Source organism: Geotrypetes seraphini, chromosome 19 (genome assembly GCF_902459505.1).
Source record: "Geotrypetes seraphini chromosome 19, aGeoSer1.1, whole genome shotgun sequence".
Classification (NCBI taxonomy): domain Eukaryota; kingdom Metazoa; phylum Chordata; class Amphibia; order Gymnophiona; family Dermophiidae; genus Geotrypetes; species Geotrypetes seraphini.
The window spans coordinates 30,942,753-30,962,941 of record NC_047102.1 but is presented as its reverse complement, the minus strand read 5'-3'; the positions used below and the strand labels follow the sequence as shown (position 1 = coordinate 30,962,941).

Below are 20,189 nucleotides of genomic sequence, written 5' to 3'. Positions count from 1 at the left end.
CTGCAGTACTCATGTTTTTTCTTTGTAAAATTTGCTTAATTGCATGGAGCCCCAAAATCTGGCTTGGACGAAACCTACTGAAAAAAGTGTGTATATCCTAAAAGGGCAGGAATAGATTTTAAAATAGCTTATATTCTGTACACTTTCAGGGCTTATTTCTGAGAACCCTTCATTCATATGTCTTTTAATAGCTCTCCAGACCTCATTTGGGGAAGCAAGAACTGCAATGGCTGAGAGGGTCTGGCACATACATGGATGTCTCCAAATATAGAAGCATGTAACTTGCTTTTTTGGAGGGCTGAACACAAGGGAAGGCTGATTACTGCTAGCTGTTCTGTTGTAAAATATTTTCTTGAAGGTCTCATTTGATACGGCATCAGTCCTGATGTTCAGTCTAGAGAGTTGCGCGGGAACAGAAATCCCACCCATCCCCGCTAGGATCCTCTCCGTTCCCACCCGTCCTCGCCAGGATCCTCTCTGTCCCCACCCATCCCTGCAAGGAATTACCTCCATCCCCGCCCGTCCCCATAAAAAGTAGCAATTACTTCTGACAGGATCATCAATTCCACAGTTTCTTTTGTGTTTGCGCTGCTGTTTTCCTTGTGGAATCTCTTTGGTGGAACCCTTTTTGTGTTTTCTGTTCAGGTAATTAACTTATAAATCCCCTCTTTTACTAAGGCTGACGTGTCCATTATATTATATGGACAAACCCTGCTTCCAAAGCATTCCATTCCAGTGGGAGTCCCGTTGGCTAGAGAGGGGTCCCCATGGGATTCCCGTGGGTTAGGGGGTTTCCCGCGGGATTTCCGTGATCCCCGTGCAGACCTCTAGTTCAGTCTAGCAAGTCCAGAAAACAAATCTTGAGATCTAGTTTTTATTAATGTGCAAAATACTATATTTTTCGCTCCATAAGACACACTTTTTTCCCCAAAATAAGTGGGTGGAAATAAGGTGCATCTTATGGAGCGAATATAACAACCCCCCCTCCCCTCTCCCGGTACCTTTTTTTCTATCCCAGCGGTCCAGTGCTGTAATCGGCAGGAGCTTTCCATGCTCCTGCCCTTCCCTCGCTGGGCGGCTGCCTGAGTCCTGATCTGTTGTGGCAGAGCAGCGCACAAGGCAGGCGTGAGCTTTTTGTGCACCTGCTTGGTCCTGCGCCACTTCTTGAATGGCTGGCATCAGTTCTTCTGGGTCCCGTAAGAACTGACGGTAGACATTCAAGGAGCGGCATTGTGCGGGACCAGGCAGGCACGCCTGCCTTGTGCGCTGCTCTGCCACAACAGATCATGACTCGGGCAGCCGTCCAGCGAGGGAAGGGCGGGAGCGCGGAAAGCTCCTGCCATTTACAGCGCTGGACTGCTGGGATTGAAAAAAGGTACCCGGAGGGTTGTTATATTCGCTCCATAAAGGATGCATGTCCACAAAGATATAAAAGTTCCAACCTTTGGAGCGGATATAAAATTGCAATACATATGTCACGGGGCACCACAGAGAAATTGCTTTGCTTTGTTTTGTTGTTGATATCATTTCTAATTTTGATTTACTTGGTTCTGTTTTAAGAAATGTTCTGTTTCATGTATTCTCTTCAATTTCTATATACCTAATTCTTAATTAGCAGGCTCTAATGAAATAGCATATATATTGGAGTTTATGATATACTTTTGTCTCTTTCTCCAAACATTTGAATAAAGTGAGTGCCTTATTCCTAATTTATTGAAAAAGGGCATGCATTGTATATGAACAGGCAAACCATTAGATAGAAATTTGATCCACAACCTCAGCGGTACCACCCAGAATTAACTATTTTAGTATTCATGGGAATTATGCACCTTCATAGGGCATAGGAAAACTCATCAATTTTTTTTAGAAATGCTTATGAAATACAGGGAGGGCAGGGTGGTGGGACAGGGTACACCATTTGGTTCAGAATTTTTTGACTTGGTTTTTCCTCCTCTATAAGTAGGTGTGTCTTATAGAGCGAAAAATACGGTAATTCTTTTATTATAGCTTTGTCTAACAATGATAACTTTAGTTCTGTTATGTCCCCTCTGGAGTCAATACAATAGGTGTTTTATCTCAACCTTTGAACTGGATCTTGCAGAAAACCACACATCATATTTCCTCTGCTCCTCCCACTTGGATGAGGAACACAGAGTCCCCTCCAGTTTTTATTTCTGCAAATAAATCTTTCCTAGGTGGAATTTAACTTTCCAGTGCAATAGATGAGACATTCTAGAAAAGTGGGTTGTGTCCCATTGGCCGCGTGCCGTATGTGGAAGGCATCCAATTTTGATTTTTTCTGTCTTCTCTACTTCAGGGTGCTCGGTAACTCCACCTGCAGTTTTTCTCTTCTGCATGGGTGCCAGCTGGAGTCTGTGTGTTCTGCTCTCTTCTTTTTATTATTTTATTCAGTGTTTTTCATCTCTTTTGTGGGATTTCTTGTCCTCTGAGCTATTCTTCAGCTCTGCCTGCATGGAGAACATACAGACTTCGGTCTGCAGCTGACAGGCCAATCCCTGGAGGTACCTGTCAGCCAACCTGCATCTGCTTCTAAGGAGTTTGGGCCATCTCCACTTCTCCTACTGTTGGGCGAAGTTTGGCATAGGCTTTTGGGTATACCTAGGAGACTCGGTGGTGTCTTGCAGGGTGCCGGTGCATTCTGCACCTCGTCCATTCCTGAGTACATCAATTGGTCCGCAAGGGTGGAGGTATAGTCAGACATGGAGTCTGACTGGCAGCCTGAAGATCAGTATGAAGGAGGCTTTCCCAGCATGAGGCAGTGGTTCTCTGATTCCAGCTACTGTAAGAGAACTGAGGCAGGCTGCAGCACATTTCCAGCACAGGTTACAGTGAGGTAAAGGCTTTCACAGCCTGGGGGGGTTGGTTGTCTGAATTTCGATGTTTTGAAGGTTTCTGCATGTCCTCCTGTGTTCCCCCCTCCTCAAAAATCCTAAAATCATCATTTTTGGAATGTGAAAAATAGTGTGATTTTTGCAAAAATTTCTTAGCGGCAACAATCTTGGATTTTTAGCAATCTTTTTTTCTAAAGCTCCCTGCTTCATCAAAACAGCAGTTTTTGCACAAAACTTGTTGGGATGGAATCCTTGGGCTCTCCTCAAGTGAATTCTTGCCAGAATTGTGCAAATTTAGCATTTTGGAGCATCTTTGCACCACATGCTGCATGGCGCAGCTGGGATGGGCGGCATTGTAAGGCTTAGCCTCTCCCCTGATAAGCAAGTGACTAAATGCTCGGCTAGCTTGTGGGGCAGACTGTATTGTTTTCGGGGCTCAGCACTGCTGTTGGTTCCATGCGCAAGCGCAGCCTCAAAAATGCATGCTTCAGTCATCTCTGGGTCACTCTATGCCCCAGGAGCCGGAGGCCTTCTCAGACTTTATAGCATATTTGTGGAATGAATTTCGCAACAGGCGTTCTTCCCGTGTGCAGTCCCACTCTGCCTCTGATCTGTCTCTAAGCTTCTGTAGACATATCTTCTTAGTCCGCCACTGTTCCAGCGCTGCCTGATCCTGATCTGGGTGATCCTTCGGATGATGATCAGCTTGCTGGTCCTTTTTTTTCTACTGCAGCGCTTCCAGGCATGGGAGATCAAGGACTCAATTCTGGCTTTTTGGTGTCCTCAGGAGCAGCTTTGCCGGATTTTATTTCTGAGTCTGCTGGAGTTGAATTTGATCTCTCAGCCGGCTCTATTCACTTTTTCCTCCTGGCTTTGTGGAGTACACTCCCAGTCTTTCACTTTTCCCTGGCACCCTGATATAAGCATTTTCATCTAAGAGCAGTGTCTCGCTCTGGAAGGAGCTCTTAAGGTAACGTGGACCATGTCTTGTTTTTATCTGCTGGTATAAGAGTGCCAGCAGTTTCTGGGTCAGCCTAGGGTGGATTCTTTGGTTGCACAGGTGACTACATGCACCTATTTTCCCAGTGCAGGTGATGTGGTGTTTAAAGATATGCAGGACCACAAGGTGGATGTTGTCCCCCGGAGGTCCGAAGACATGCGAGGAGCTGTGGGGGTCAGGGGTCTCAGACTTTAACAAAGTCTGACTAGTAGCCTGAAGAAGCAAGCATCTGGAACCATTTTTTATCCCCGGGGAAGCAGGCAGCTTATTTTCACAAAATGGGTGAGCCCTGGTACAGACAGTGCAAAAATGTACTTTTACTTTAACTACTTTAGAAGTCTCGAGACTGCCCATACCATGCATGCACGAATGCCTTCCTGCCTGATATTGACTCGAGGGATCGTCGGTTCTTAGTTTTTCGCGGAACTAAGAAGACGTGTGTCATTAGTCTCCCCAAATATGCTATATTTTTTCTCTTTTTTTTGTGCCTTTCCCGGTTCATTTTCTTCATTTCTTTTCTTTTTCCTTAATATTTTATTTTCTTGGGAGTTTCTTTGAAAAATTTTTTCTTCCCATTTTTTCAGCCTTTGATCCTCCAGCTGGAGTGGAAGCATTGACTCTTTTTCAGTCACTAATCAATCGACCCTCGGAGGAAAAATTGATTCCTTTGATCTCGCATTGGCAGTTTTTCCTTCGATGTTGAAGCCTTCTTGCAGCTTCAAGAGATGTTCTCTGTGCAGCAGCCATATCAGTCACTGATCTGCATAATTGGTGTGTTCAGTGCCTTTGTCCTGAGCACTAAATAGACACTTGTCATCGCTGTTCAAAGTTACAAAAACGCTCTTTGAAGGCTTGACGTCTACAGCAGTAGAAACATTTTGGACCCCCAAGATTCATGAAAGGATATCCTTCATATCTGATGTTGAAAAGGCCACATCGAAGTCTGCACCACAATCGCTGTATCGTTCGGCGTCAACTTCCTCGGTACCTTTGCTAACACCATCTAGTAAACAGGCTTCAGGATTCCCATGCTTCTCCTCGCCACATGATGCCTGCATCTCTAGCATCAAGTAAATTGATGCATGCCAAATCGAATGTCTCAAGCTCTTCCTGTGCAAATGTCATCATCAGCAGTCTCGCTCTCCATCATTACAGGAAGTGGCTCCTCTGAGGCAAGCCTCTACATCAAGGTCACCAATGCCTTGACACACTGCACTAACTGTACCATCAACACCCTTGGTACCGCCACTTAAAATCAGGACCAAGTTCATGAGCTGCTTCATCAAAACCAGTTATGGTTTAAGACCAATCAAAGCCAACTGCTTGTATCGGTTGAGCCCGAGCATGGCTCTATGAGGCCTCATGGTACTAAGTCTAAGTCTCTTCGATGCAAATCCAGGTCCCATCATCTATGTTGGACCATCATCAAAGGAGACATAGGAGTCCTTCCTGGCATTATCATCATAGCCACCATACCACACAGCGTCATGCTCCTTCTGGAGGTGCAGTTTTTAATTCTCCAGTCAAAGAGCAAAAGGACACCGATCTATCCCTTCAGGATTAATCTGACCCACAACATTCTGTTTCAGAGTCCTATTGGCTTTCATCAGATCCAACTCCTCCTCTGCCTAGGCGTATGCCATCTCCAGAGAACCTTTGTTTTACCATATTCATAATTAGAATGTCTCAAGCTCTTCCTGTGCAAATAGAATCTGAACTGGAACCAAGAGCTGCACTTCTCAATGCACTTGACATTGAGCAAATCCCGAAGGAATATTTAAAACTCCCACTCCTTGATCTCATGCGAGAATCCATGTTGAAAAACTGGGAGTCTCCTCTACTTATTCCAATGGCATTGTCAAAATTGAATTCCATTTCAGGATACAGTCATGTCCTGACTTTATAAGCCTGAATTGCAGCATTAATCTCTCTTGGTAGTCTGTTGTGAAGAAGTCGTCCCAGAACATATGTCAGTACTCCAAGTAGGGAAGGTCATACTTTGGATAGGTTTTGCCATAAGCTATTTCAAAATACAATGCTTACAAGCCACATCCTCGACTACAATTTCTATATGACTTTCTGTTTCAAGCACTTAGTTCAACACCTGTCTCACTTAGAACAGTTCGTTCTTGTAGACCAGCTTCCTGATTTTCAACAGACCATACATGATCTCCTTGAGACCAGGAAATTTATGTCACAATCAGTCTTTGATGCTTTTGATATAACTTCCAGAGCATTAGCAGTAAAATTGTTCATTCCTGCTCCTATTTACTAACAGCAATTTGGAACGACCTACTGTACCTTCTCAAATAAGATCTTGTCCATTACGTCAAGTTTTACGAAATATTCTGTGAACTACTCTGTTTCAGCGTTTTCTAGCAGATAAGTTTCCATGAAGTTACCGTATTTTTTTTTTACACTATAAGATGCACCTGACCATAAGACGCACCTAAGTTTAGAGGAGAAAAACAAGAAAAAAACCATTCTGAACCAAATTGTGTACTAATATATTTAATAAAATATACCAGGTTCTGCACCCTGTCCCCCCTCCTTGCCAGGCTCTGTACCCTGTCCCACTGCCCTGCCCTGTACCCCTCCCCCTCTTGTGGTCTAGTGCTAGGCCATGAACAGGGTACAGGGCAGGTCTAGTGGTAGGCAGCCTCCCCTTTTGGTATCTTTTTTTTTTTTTTTTAACTTTATTTAGATAAGAACATAAGAATTGCAGCTGCTGGGTCAGACCGGTGGTACATTGTGCCTAGCAAGTCCGCTCACGCGGCGGCACTCTGGTCAAAGACTAGCGCCCTAGCTGAGACTAGCCCTACCTGGTTCAGCAGGAATTTGTCTAACTTTGTCTTGAATCCCTGGAGGGTGTTCTCCCCTATGACAGACTCCAGAAGAGCGTTCCAGTTTTCTACCACTCTCTGGGTGAAAAAGAACTTCTGTATGTTCGTACGGAATGTGTCCCCTTTCAATTTTAGAGAGTGCCCTCTCGTTTTCCCTACCTTGGAGAAGGATTTACCAAGTCCTTTTACCTAAGCAGCGCTTTCGATCTGGTCGACCACGATATCATGCTCCGCTGCCTGGATTCCATCGGCATTTCCGGCCAAGTGCTACACTGGTTCTCATGCTTCCTAACTAGCCGTACCTATCAGGTCCACAGCAATGGAACCTTCTCCCATCAATGGTATAATTCCTGCGAAGTCCCACAAGGCTCCCCACTATCCCCCTCCCTCTTTAACATCTACTTGGCACCTCTTGCACGGACACTAGCCGACTTAAACCTTAAATCATTCATTTATGCCGATGACATCACCATCATCATCTCCCTAACTTCACTCACCCAACAAACGGAACAACTCACATCCTCCATCCTCACCAAGTTAGAACTATGGACCTCACAATTTAAATTAAAATTGAATACTGAAAAAACCAAAATCTTCCTGGCTAGCCCTACCCATAAAATAACAAACACCTCCATGAAACTGAACGGCCTTGATTATCCTATCAACCCCTCCATAAAAATACTTGGAGTCATCCTAGATAGATGCTTAACCTTCGAAGACCATACCAGTGCCCAGGGCAAAAAATGCTTCTGCACCCTCTGGAAACTTCGCACCATCAAACACCACTTTGACCACCTCTCCTTCCGTTTACTGGTCCAATCATTAATCTTAAGCAAACTGGAATACTGTAATATCATATACCTAGGAGCCTATAAAAACACCATCAAACGTCTAAGAATAGTACAAAATGCTGCCGTCCGCCTCATCTTCGGCCTCAAAAAATACGATCACGTTAGTCCCTATTACGCCAAACTCCACTGGCTGCCGATGGAGGCAAGAATCACCTTTAAATTCGCTTGCCTCTGCTTCAAAACCTTAGCAGGCTCTTCACCAATCTACCTTGAAATTACTGGCCCCTCTCGTACTCGAAATACCTATCTGTTCTCCTTCCCCTCCCTGAAGGGCTGCCTCTACAAAAAATTCCTTGACCGATCACTAGCATTCCAAGCGGGCAAATGGAACAAATGCCTCTCTACTCTCATCTTCAATTCCCCCCACTATCAAACATTCAGGAAGTTAACTAAAACCTACCTTTTTGTCAAATTCCTCTGATTTTTCCTCCTCTTCTGACCTCTCCCCCCTAAACCTTTACCGCCTCATGTAACACCACCATCTATAACGCCGCTGTATCGAGCTTATAGCAAATGTAACTACTCCGAAAATATATCCTAGCTGCCAAAATAACTTCACCGTATATTTATTGTCTAGAATGTAAAGGTAACTTGACCGAATATGTATCATCTAAAATTGTAAATGTAACATTAACGAAATTGTAACTTTGCTGTAAATGTACAGTCTCTTCATCTGTTAACCGCATAGAACTTCCATGGTAATGCGGTATACAAGAATAAAGTTATTATTATTATTACTATCTGTTATGGATATAGTCCTGCTGACTGGGAACGTTTCTTAAAGACTCTGGTGATTTTTTTTTATGGGATGTGTCTGGGAAAAATAGTTATAGCAAAATCAAATGACTCAATGTTGGTAAATAATCAACTGGGTGTTTTTGGCCTACTGAGATCAAAAGATCAAAATTGAGCCAACGAGAAAAGAAAGGAAACCTAGAAAGGACCAAAAATTCCTAACTCGTAGGAAAAAAAGGCCCCTCATGATATTGACGAGACTTAAAACAAAAACTTGAAAATACAGTAGCAAACCAGTTATGCTGAACACCAGAGTCGGGGTGGGGTGGCATTAGAAAGTGAAAACGTTAAGCTTTGTGGAAATATGGTGACGAGCTAGGTCCCATGCAACAGTGGCTCTGTGGATGTATAAATAGCTGCACCTAGAATATACTCACGTATTTGCCCTGCACACTAATATTTTGTAAAGGAAAGTAAGCACTTACTTTCTTTTACAGAATTAACCTCCATGTGCCTCAACTGATCTCATTTCAATTTTTGAGAGCTAACCAAATTGCATTTATCATTTCTTTAGCACTGAAAGGCATATGCAATAGTATAAGCTGTTTTTCTTATCTTTTATATAACTGGAAACTTTTAATAACTTTTATTTTTGTCTCTTCAGGAAGAAAGAAAAAACGTACAGGGAAAAAAAAACCTCGAACAAAGAGTGGCACAAGGAGTAGGAGTAAGGGGAAAAAGTCTGGCAGACGCAGGCGACGGAAGAAGGCAAAGAAACTAAAGGTGGGTACAGTTGTAACAACTGCATCAGGGAATATATCGGGGTCAGCTCAACCACTAGGCAAGACTAGATGGTCGCCTAGAACAGCAGCTTCTTGGGGACAGGAAAGAGCCACTTCAGTCAAAGCAAAACAATAGGTCGTGATAGCCACACAAACCTATATTTTTATATGATGTTTGTGTGATGATCATGATTATGAAGTTTAGTTTAAATCTTTTTTTATTGAAATATGTTTTTTTTTTTGTTTGTTTTTTTTAATCTTTATTCCTTTTTATTTCTCTCAACAAGTGTACAATGATTATGAAGTTTAATATGTGCCTGAAAGTTAATTAGGTGAGAGAGCATATGACTGAAGATATTCCTAGGTTGCCCATTACCGTTGCACTAATACAATGAGGAAATAAAAATGGGTTAGAGAGACTGTCAGATTCTCAGATGTACAGAACCTAAATTCTGCTTTAGAGGAGAAGTCAGTGTTAGGAAGCTGAAAGTCCAGATTAGAAGCAGAGGCCTATATACGCTTACACTTGCACCTTCCTGGCAATCAAGGTTAGTGGCCTGCCAAATATTTATGACCTGGATTGATCCACGTGTACAGGATTAAAGAAACTCACTACTTACGAATCTCTGACAGTTAATGGAAAGTTAGAGGGCGACACACTGACTTGTACTGTATGTGGGAGTCAAGGCTAGAGATATTTTTACCCCCAGAAGCTAGGAATTCAGTCTGCTGATGAATAAGTATGGGTACTGTCACCACAAAGGTGTTCTCTTTTCAAGGAAACAATAGTATGTCTCAAGACTCTTTAAGTGCAGTCTCTAGAGCAGGGGTGTCCAATGTCGGTCCTCGAGGGCCGCAGTCCAGTCGGATTTTCAGGATTTCCCCAATGAATATACATGAGGTCTATTTGCATGCACTGCTTTCATTGTATGCTAATAGATCTCATGCATATTCATTGGGGAAATCCTGAAAACCCGACTGGGTTGCGGCCCTCGAGGACTGACATTGGACACCCCTGCTCTAGAGACAAGGCACTAGGGAAAGTGAAGATATTTTTGTGACTGTCCTATAGACATAGCATGAATACTTTGAGCCTTAAATGTGACTTTCATGAGCTGATATTGGACAGAATTGCCCTAATGTCTTCTGATGTCACAGCTGGTAAGAGAATCTGTTAAAGCTTTGCATTCTTTGGCAGTTATTCTGCTCTACTCAGGGCTATTTAACACTTATTTGCTAGGATAGAGTCTCTTCCTAGCCTTCATCTCCAGGTTGTGAACAAATTAACTTGTATGCAAAGAAAGCAAACATAAAGGAGCAGTTTTAAATGTAAGTGCTCCAAGGATTCTCATTGTCTTACTGTGCACAGACTTTACTGAGGCCTTCCTTATGGCTGCTGACCTTTGGATGCAATTCCACACAGACTTCATGTTCTGTTTACATGGTGATAGTTAGATGCCATGACACTGACTTTCACTCCTCTCTCCCCTCTGCAGCCAGCAAAAGATGTGACAGTGCGTTCCCGTATCGCTAAGACCTTGGGGCTGTGTAAACCTGTACGTGGTGTGTCTATCCCTGCAGTACAGAGAGCAGTGGAGCCCTCACTTGGTTGCCTGAGAGCAGATATTGGAGCAGCTTCACTCTCAGTATTTGGAGATCCATATGAACTGGATCCATTTGACAGGTGAAAGAATAATCAAGCTTTAATCTGATTTATCTCTTAAGTTACTACTACTACTTCTTGTACAATCCCACTTTATTCTGGGACCAGTGGATTATTTCCGTCTACTCACCAGGACTTTGTAGGAAGCCTCAAACTTCAGAGACTTAAACTCCTCCTCCTCTTGCCTCATCACTGTCCCTGTAAGCATCAGTTTTTCTTCCTACAAGCCAGACTGTAGGAGCTTGTCTTTTCTGCTCGTGTTTTATTTTGTGTAATTTCAGTCTTTGCCTTTGCGGTTTTCACCCCCATGCTGTGGAGGTTCCCTGCGGAGACAGCTCTGACTGTGGGAGATCTCAGACTTTTGGAGGGGTTCCCTGCTTGTCAGTAGACCACCTGGACAGTCTGCACTTCATATCGAGGCTCAGGGACCATTCCCTTGGGAGCTTGCTCACCTCAGGTTCGTCTGCTAGTGGGTTGAGTGCAGGCTGTGTGGTTCCGTGGAGGCACACCTGGGATTGGAACCAGACTGCATTCCTCTGCCAGGTGTCTGTACAGCGTGTTGAAGAGTGGCAGAGATAACTCGGCCATGAAGGACCAGTCGGTGGAGCAGTTAGAAGACTCAAAGTCATAGAAACATAGAAATAGACGGCAGATAAGGGCCCACGGCCCATCTAGTTTGCCCACCTTAATGTCCCTCCCCTACCTTTGCCCTGTGAATAGATCCCATGTGCCGATCCCATTTTGCCTTAAAATCAGGCACGCTGCTGGCCTCAATCACCTGTAGTGGAAGACTATTCCAGCGATCAACCACTTTTTCAGTGAAAAAGAATTTCCTGGTGTCACCTTGTAGTTTCCCGCCCCTGATTTTCAACGGATGCCCTCTTGTTGTCGTGGGACCCTTGAAAAAGAAGATATCTTCCTCCGCCTCGATGCGGCCCGTAAGATACTTGAACGTCTCGATCATGTCCCCCCTCTCTGCGCTCCTCGAGCGAGTATAGCTGTAATTTGTCAAGCCGTTTTTCGTATGGTAGATCCTTGAGTCCCGAGACCATCCGGGTGGCCATTCTTTGCACCGACTCCAGTCTCAGCACATCCTTGCGATAATGCGGCCTCCAGAATTGCACACAGTATTCCAGGTGGGGCCTCACCATGGATCTATACAATGGCATAATGACTTCCGGCTTACAACACACGAAACCCCTTCGTATGCAGCCCATGATTTGTCTTGCCTTGGACGAAGCCTGCTCCACATGATTGGCAGACTTCATGTCCTCACTGACGATTACCCCCAAGTCTCGTTCTGCTACCGTTTTTTCTAGGATCTCGCCATTAAGGGTATAAGACTTGCATGGATTCTGGCTGCCCAGGTGCATAACTTTGCATTTTTTGGCATTGAAGTTGAGTTGCCATGACCTAGACCATCGCTCCAGTAGGAGTAGGTCGTGCATCATGTTGTCGGGCACTGAATCTTCGTCTGTTGTGCATTTGCCCACTACATTACTCAGTTTGGCGTCATCGGCGAATAATGTTATTTTACCTCGAAGCCCTTCTGCCAAGTCTCTTATAAAGATGTTGAATAGGATTGGGCCCAAGACTGAGCCCTGTGGTACTCCACTAATCACCTCCGTCATTTCGGAGGGGGTGCCGTTCACCACCACCCTTTGGAGCCTACCTCCAAGCCAGCTCCCAACCCATTTCGTCAATGTGTTACCTAATCCTATAGAACTCATCTTACTCAGTAACCTGCAGTGCGGTACGCTATCGAATGCTTTGCTAAAGTCCAGGTACACGATGTCCAGCTTTTCAGCTACCTGAGGCAGAGGATCTCCCTGTGAGCTGTTTCAGCCGCCGTGTGAGCGGACTGCTGGGCAGGATGGACTATTGGTCTGACCTAGCAGCGGCAATTCTTATGTTTTCCAGTCTGCACATGGTTCTGTCAGTACAAGCTGACAGCTTGAATCAGCGATTTTGGGAGGTTTAAAAAAGAGGGTTTTGGGTGGTTTCCCTGCATGCCCTACCACCCCAACCCACCCCTAAATTCCTAAAATCAACATTGTTGAGAGTTCTTTGTGCTTTTCCTGGGCTATTTTTACTCAAAAGAGGCACCCTCTGTGGCCATCGTGGATTATTCCAGATATCATTTTAAAGTTATTTTTTATACTTGCCTGCTTAATTTTGAAAGAAAACCACATAGACAACTTCCCAGGGCAGGATGTCACAAATTCATGCCTCATTTGTGGTGGATGGCTGTCTGATGCGCAGTATATATCAAAGTGCAAGTTAATACTTATCTATAACCTTGGATCAACAGACTCAAACCAGCTAAGCTCTTCATTAGTCCTGTTGGTAAGTTTTGTGTTCTTTTTTTGTTTTCAATAATATTTAATTCATTCCTTTTGTAGCATGTGCTTTATAATTTACTTTTATAAATCCACGTTGGTATTCCATTAATTCATAATACTCAACAAAAACTATGTGTACTTAGCTTGTTTAGCAGCATCACTTCTCCGACGGAACATCCGTTTCAGCCCTTTCTTCAGGGAGTAGCTGAGCTTTTAAAGCAAAATACTGCAAAGCCAAACAGATCGTATTAATATTTGTACAACTAACAGTTTAAAAACAACTGTTGAAATTTAGCACTTCGGCATCCCCGCTGATTCAATTAATTGAAACTCTTATTAAATGATCAAATTTAAGAGGCAAAACTCTGAATTTATATCAAAAGCCACTCACGGGGTAAACGCTGCGAGTCTGTGTGAATATGGCCGCACACAAAACTAACCAACGGGACTAATGAAGAGCTTAACCGGTTTGAGTCTGTTGACCCAGCTGGCTTACTGAAGACCCTGAGGTTATAGATATGATGATATAAGTATTAACATGCACTTTGATATATATTTAGTTTCAAGTTTATTAAAAATTTGTTGTCAGATACTTCAATGCATATGACAGTTTAAAATTAGGAGACAAACAATAAAACAAATTTATACAAATAAACATACAGTGTATACGTACAAATATTTACCAGTACAAAAAGGAAGGAGGGTGAACTACAATTTTTAAAGAAAATAGATACATATAGGGAAAAAAACAAATGGAGGGTAATAAAAATAATCTTGAAAGCATGGCTAAGCCTGGAGGACCTTTTCTAAACAATAGTTTTGATTGAGAAGATTTTCATATCAGTTTCTTTATCTTTCACTGTCTTGATGCGCAGTCATGTTCCACATGCGCTGTGGCTCGTGAGGCTTGCCCGGATTCGCTGCCTTCAGTCTCCAAAGAGGGTCTTCTAGCCCTGATTCCTGCAAAAATAGCCCTAGGGAGTGCGCAGGTGATGCTACGGTGAAACGCAAATGTGTCTCGTGAGATAAACTTTGTAAATCCTCCAAACAGTCCAAAACTGGTGCGCAGGGGTAGGCTTCCCCTGTAGAGGATGAGCTTTCCCTGGATTTTAATATGCTTTATTTGGTTAAAAGGTCTCTGCCTATTTCCCTTCCGTTGGCATCCGTGCCGGTCACAGAGACCCCTGCTCCTATGGACCAAGGTCTTTTCTCTTGCTTCCCCTTGGGGCTGCCAGCAGGTAAGCTGGTATTGCCTGCGGTTGTGCCAGATACGCTTTCCATACCTCTGTTTTTACAGGGGGCCACTGCGGCAGCCGCAGATGAGGTAGATCTGGCGGACCCGGATCAGTGCGGAGCCCCTGATTTGGGGGAGGATCCCACTGTGCGCAGATTTTTCAAGCACACGCTTGTGGATTTGATCTCTGAATCTCTCCTGGAATTAAAGCTACAGTTTGAGTAGCCTATCACTGCAGAATTTTCCTTTGTGAGTGACCAGAAGCCGCAATCAACCTCTTTTTCTGATCTCCCTGACCTTGTTCGGATTCTTGCAGAAATCTGGGAAACTCCTGAGGATCCCTTGAAATGTGCTCATGCCACGGTATGGCTTTATCCCATGGCAGATGCCTTTAACAAGCGCTTTGCTTCCGTGAAGGTGGATTCCTTGGTGGCGCAGGTCACCAAGCGCACTTCTCTCCCCAGTGGCGGGGGAGTGGTTCTGAAGGATGTTCAGGACTGACATATGGGTTTTGTCCTTAAGCTACTTTCAAGCGGCCTCTCATGACAAGGTCTTCTGTCATTTTCTTCTGACATCACACTCCTATTTACATTTCAGAAGTCAATTAAAAACATATCTCTCTTCAAAATTGATAATCAATTAGATCATCCAGATTTGTTTATTGATTAATCTTTTATAAACCGCATTGAACTCCATGCAGAGTAATGCATTTTGGGGATTAATAATCGTAAGGAGCCATATATACTGGGAGGTGAGAGGCTGATATGCACGGATGGGGAGAGGGACCTTGGGGTGATAGTGTCCGAAGATCTAAAGGTGAAAAAACAGTGCGACAAGGCTGTGGCTGCTGCCAGAAGGATGCTGAGCTGTATAAAGAGAGGCATAACCAGTAGAAGAACGAAGGTGTTGATGCCCCTGTACAGGTCGTTGGTGAGACTCCATTTGGAGTATTGTGTTCAGCTTTAGAGACTGTATCTGGCAAAGGACACAAAAAGGTTTGAAGCGGTCCAGAGGAGGGCAACGAAAATGATAGGTTTGAGACAAAAGACATATGAGGAGAGACTGGAAGCCCTGAATATGTATACCTTAGAGGAAAGGATCTCATCAATCGTGTTAAAACAGCACCCTTTCAGTCATAATTTCATTTTGGAGAATAGGAAAAAATCACAGGGCGAAAGGTCAAGCGAATAGGGAGGGTATGTAAAGCACAGTTACTTACCGTAACAGGTGTTATCCAGGGACAGCAGGCAGATATTCTTAACGCATGGGTGACATCACCGACGGAGCCCCGGTACGGACATTTTTCACTAGAAAGTTCTAGTTGGCCGCACCGCGCATGCGCGATTGCCTTCCCGCCCGACGGAGGAGTGCGTGGTCCCCAGTTAAGATAAGCCAGCTAAGAAGCCAACCCGGGGAGGTGGGAGGGTCGTAAGAATATCTGCCTGCTGTCCCTGGATAACACCTGTTACGGTAAGTAACTGTGCTTTATCCCAGGACAAGCAGGCAGCATATTCTTAACGCATGGGTGACCGCCAAGCTAACAGAGAGGGAGGAGGGATGGTTGGCCATTAGGAAAATAAATTGTGTAACACAGATTGGCCGAAGTGCCCATCCCGTCTGGAGAAGGTATCCAGACAGTAGTGAGTAGTGAATGTGTGAACTGAGGACCAAGTGGCAGCCTTGCAGATTTCCTCGATGGGCGTGGAACGGAGGAAAGCCACAGAAGCAGCCATAGCTCTGACCCTGTGGGCCGTGACAGCACCTTCCAGTGAGAGACCGGCCCGAGCATAACAGAACGCAATGCAGGCAGCAAGCCAGTTGGAAAGCGTCCGTTTAGAGACAGGACGACCCAGACGGTTAGGGTCGAAGGACAAAAGGATCTGAGGAGATGAGCGGTGAGCCCTGGTACGGTCAAGGTAGTAAGCAAGGGCACGCTTACAGTCCAGCGTGTGCAATGCCTGTTCCCCAGGATGAGAATGGGGCTTAGGGAAAAAAACAGGCAACACAATGGACTGGTTGAGGTGAAATTCCGAGACCACCTTGGGAAGGAATTTAGGATGGGTCCGCAGAACCATCTTGTCATGGTGAAAAACAGTGAAGGGGGGGTCGGCAACCAGTGCATGCAGCTCACTAGCCCTCCTGGCAGAGGTGATGGCAATGAGGAAAAGCACCTTCCATGTAAGAAATTTGAGTGAAGTTGTGGCAAGAGGCTCAAACGGAGGTTTCATGAGTGCTGATAAAACCACATTCAGGTCCCAGACAACTGGAGGAGGCTTCAGAGGTGGTTTGACATTGAAGAGGCCTCTCATGAAACGGGAAACCAGAGGATGAGCCGTAAGAGGTTTTCTGAGGATAGGCTCATGGAATGCAGTGATGGCACTGAGGTGGACTCTGATTGAGGTCGACTTGAGGCCAGCGTCGGAGAGAGAGAGCAAATAGTCCAGTACGGTTTCCACCGCCAATGAGGTGGGATCGTGATGATGAAGCAGACACCAAGAGGAGAACCGGGTCCACTTCTGCTGGTAACATTGGAGGGTGGCCGGTTTCCTGGAGGCATCCAGAATACGACGGACAGGCTGAGATATATTCTCTGGGGAGGTCAGCCCAAGAGAAACCAAGCTGTCAGGTGGAGCGAGGACAGATTGGGATGTAGTAGAGACTGATGCTGCTGTGTAAGTAGAGTAGGAAACACAGGAAGAGGAATGGGCACCCTGGAGCTGAGCTGGAGCAGGAGGGAGAACCAGTGTTGGCGAGGCCATCGAGGGGCGATGAGAATCATGGTGGCCTTGTCCCTGCGGAGTTTGAATAACGTCCGCAACATCAGAGGCAGAGAAGGAAAGGCATAGAGGAACTGATCCGTCCAGTTGAGCAGGAATGCATCCGGGGCCAGACAATATGGAGAGAAGAGTCTGGAACAGAAAAGGGGTAGCTGATGGTTGTGAGAGCTGCAAAGAGGTCCACCTGAGGAGTGCCCCACCGAGCAAAGATGGAGCGGAGTGTGGGAGGATCCAGAGTCCACTTGTGAGGTTGAAGGATGCGGCTGAGATTGTCGGCCAGGGAGTTCTGTTCGCCCTGGATATAGAGACAGCCTTGAGGAAGAGACTGCGGGCCATGGTCCAGGTCCAGATGCGGATGGCCTCCTGACAGAGGAGGGGAGATCCGGTGCCGCCTTGCTTGTTTATGTAGTACATGGCGACTTGGTTGTCCGTGCACAGGAGAAGAACCTGAGGGTAGAGAAGGTGCTGGAAGTCCTTGAGGGCATAGAACATGGCCCTGAGTTCCAGGAAATTGATGTGATGTTGACGCTCCTGAGGGGTCCAGAGTCTCTGTGTGCGAAGTTCTCCCAGGTGAGCTCCCCATGCATAGGGGGAGGCATCTGTGGTTATGATCATGGAGTGAGGGGGAAGATGAAAGAGTAGACCCCTGGAAAGATTGGATGAGTTCAACCACCATTGAAGAGATTGCTGAAGAGACGATGTCACAGAGATGGGATGAGAAAGAGGATCCGTGGTCTGTGACCATTGGTTGGCTAGAGTCCATTGAGGTGTCCTTAGGTGGAGTCGCGCCAGAGGAAGCACATGGACCGTCGAGGCCATGTGGCCCAGGAGGACCATCATCTGCCGAGCTGGAATGGAGTGATGAAGGAGCACCTGACGGCAGAGGTGGAGTAGGGTCCGTTGGCGGTCGGAGGGGAGAAACGCCCTCAATGAGAGTGGTGTCGAGAACGGCTCCAATGAACTGAAGTCGCTGTGTGGGAAGTAGATGTGACTTGGGGTAGTTGATCTCAAACCCCAGGAGATGGAGGAAGGAGATGGTGTACTGAGTGGCTTGTAGCACAAGTGGAGACATAGGTGCTTTTACCAACCAATCGTCCAAGTAGGGGAACACCTGGAGGTTGTGAGACCTGAGAAAGGCCGCCACTACAATAAGGCACTTGGTGAACACCCTGGGCGATGATGCGAGGCCAAAGGATAGCACTTTGTACTGATAGTGGCGGTGCTGAATCTGAAATCGGAGGTAGTGACGGGAATTCAGATGGATTGGAATGTGACTGTAGGCCTCTTTGAGGTCCAGGGAACATAGCCAGTCGTGTTGAGAGAGAAGAGGATAAAGCGTGGCCAGGGAGAGCATTCTGAACTTTTCCTGGACCAGACACTTGTTGAGGTCCCGGAGATCGAGGATGGGACGAAGGTCTCCTGTCTTCTTGGGAACCAGGAAGTAGCGGGAGTAGAATCCCTGACCCCTTTGGTCTGTGGGAACCTCTTCGATGGCATTGAGAAGAAGGACGGATTGGACCTCCCTTAGGAGGAGAAGGGACTGGGAGGAGTGAGACGCAGACTCTATTGGAGGGTTGTCTGGTGGAAGAGTCTGGAAGTTGAGAGAGTAGCCGTGGCGGATGATGTTGAGGATCCACAGGTCTGATGTGATGACCTCCCAACGGTTGAGGAAGAGTTGGAGACGTCCTCCGATTGGCTGAGGAAGAGGTAATGATGGTGGAAGACTGGCTATGCCCTGGAGAAAGGAGTCAAAAGGGCTGAGATGGTTTTGACGGAGGAAGAGGCTTGGCAGGTTGGTGAGATTGAGAGCGAGCCTGAGTGTGTTGTTGTTGACGAGGTCTGCGAGGCTGCTGTTGGGGCGGGTTGAGAGGCCTGGCCGAGAACCTGCGCTGGTAAGAGGACTGTGGTCTATAAGGACGAGCAGGTGGAGCCTTCTTTTTAGGTTTTACCAGAGTGTCCCATCTGGTCTCATGTGCTGAGAGCTTCTGGGTGGTTGAATCCAGGGACTCCCCAAAAATTTCGCCCCAAGACAGGGTGCGTTAGCTAGGCGGTCTTGGTGGTTGATGTCACGATCAGATACCCTCAACGAGGCCAGACGCCGCATGGCAACAGCTATGGCAGACGCTCGGGAGGTCTGCTCAAATGAATCATAAATAGAGCGCACCATGAATTTCCGCAGTTGAAGGAGGCTGGAAATTTGTTGTTGAAAGAGTGGAACTTTGCGTTCAGGGATGTATTTTTGTAGGGCGGATAGTTGTTGTATGAGATGCTTCATATAAAATGAGAAGTGAAATGTGTAATTGTTCGCCCTGTTGGCTAGCATTGCATTTTGATAAAGGCGTTTGCCAAACTTATCCATCGTTTTGCCTTCTCTGCCAAGAGGGGTGGAGGCATAAACACTGGAGCCCTGAGTTTTTTTAATGTAGACTCAACTAGGAGAGACTCATGGGGTAATTGAGGTTTGTCAAAACCCGGAATTGGGATGATCCTGTATAGGCTGTCAAGTTTACGAGGAGCTCCGGGGACAGTGAGTGGATTTTCCCAATTTTTATAAAAAGTTTCCCGCAGTATGTCATGGACGGGTAACTTGAGGAACTCTTTGGGAGGTTGTTCAAAGTCTAAGGCATCCAGAAAGGCCTGGGACTTTTTGGAGTCGGACTCTAAAGGAATAGAAAGAGCCGCCGACATCTCCCTGAGGAATTTGGTGAAAGAGGATTGCTCAGGCTTGGAAGCGGTATCGGTCACTGAGGGTTCCTCGTCTATGGACGATGCGTCCTCCTCGGTACTGGGAGGGGATTCTTCCCATAAGTCCGGGTCCCTGATGTCAGTGTGCGCACGCCGAGATGTCGGAGTGGAAGGCTCGGTGTGGCGGGTCTTAGAAAGAGACTTGCCAGAGCGCATTGAGACGGTACCGGGAGAGGAAAACCGGTGCTGATCCCGGTCCCGGGAAGAGCGGTGTCGTTCTCGGTCCCGGGGAGACCGGTGCCCTTCCTGGTCCCGAGGAGGATCGGCCTCAGAGCGGGTCTGTACCACAGGCCGAGAACGGAGTGGTTCAGCCGAGAGGACTGGCATGGAAGTGTTGAGTGGCACTGAGGGGGTAGACACCGGTG

General features: G+C 46.0%; 1 protein-coding gene across 1 annotated transcript in view; it reads left to right on the top strand.

The window, feature by feature from the left end:
- Positions 1 to 20,189, top strand: part of PHRF1 (PHD and ring finger domains 1) — a 272,305-nt gene that overhangs the window by 90,131 nt on the left and 161,985 nt on the right. Inside the window, 2 exon segments of the mRNA XM_033927921.1 lie at positions 8,946 to 9,064; positions 10,560 to 10,747. Of these exon segments, the coding sequence (XP_033783812.1) occupies positions 8,946 to 9,064; positions 10,560 to 10,747 (307 nt within the window).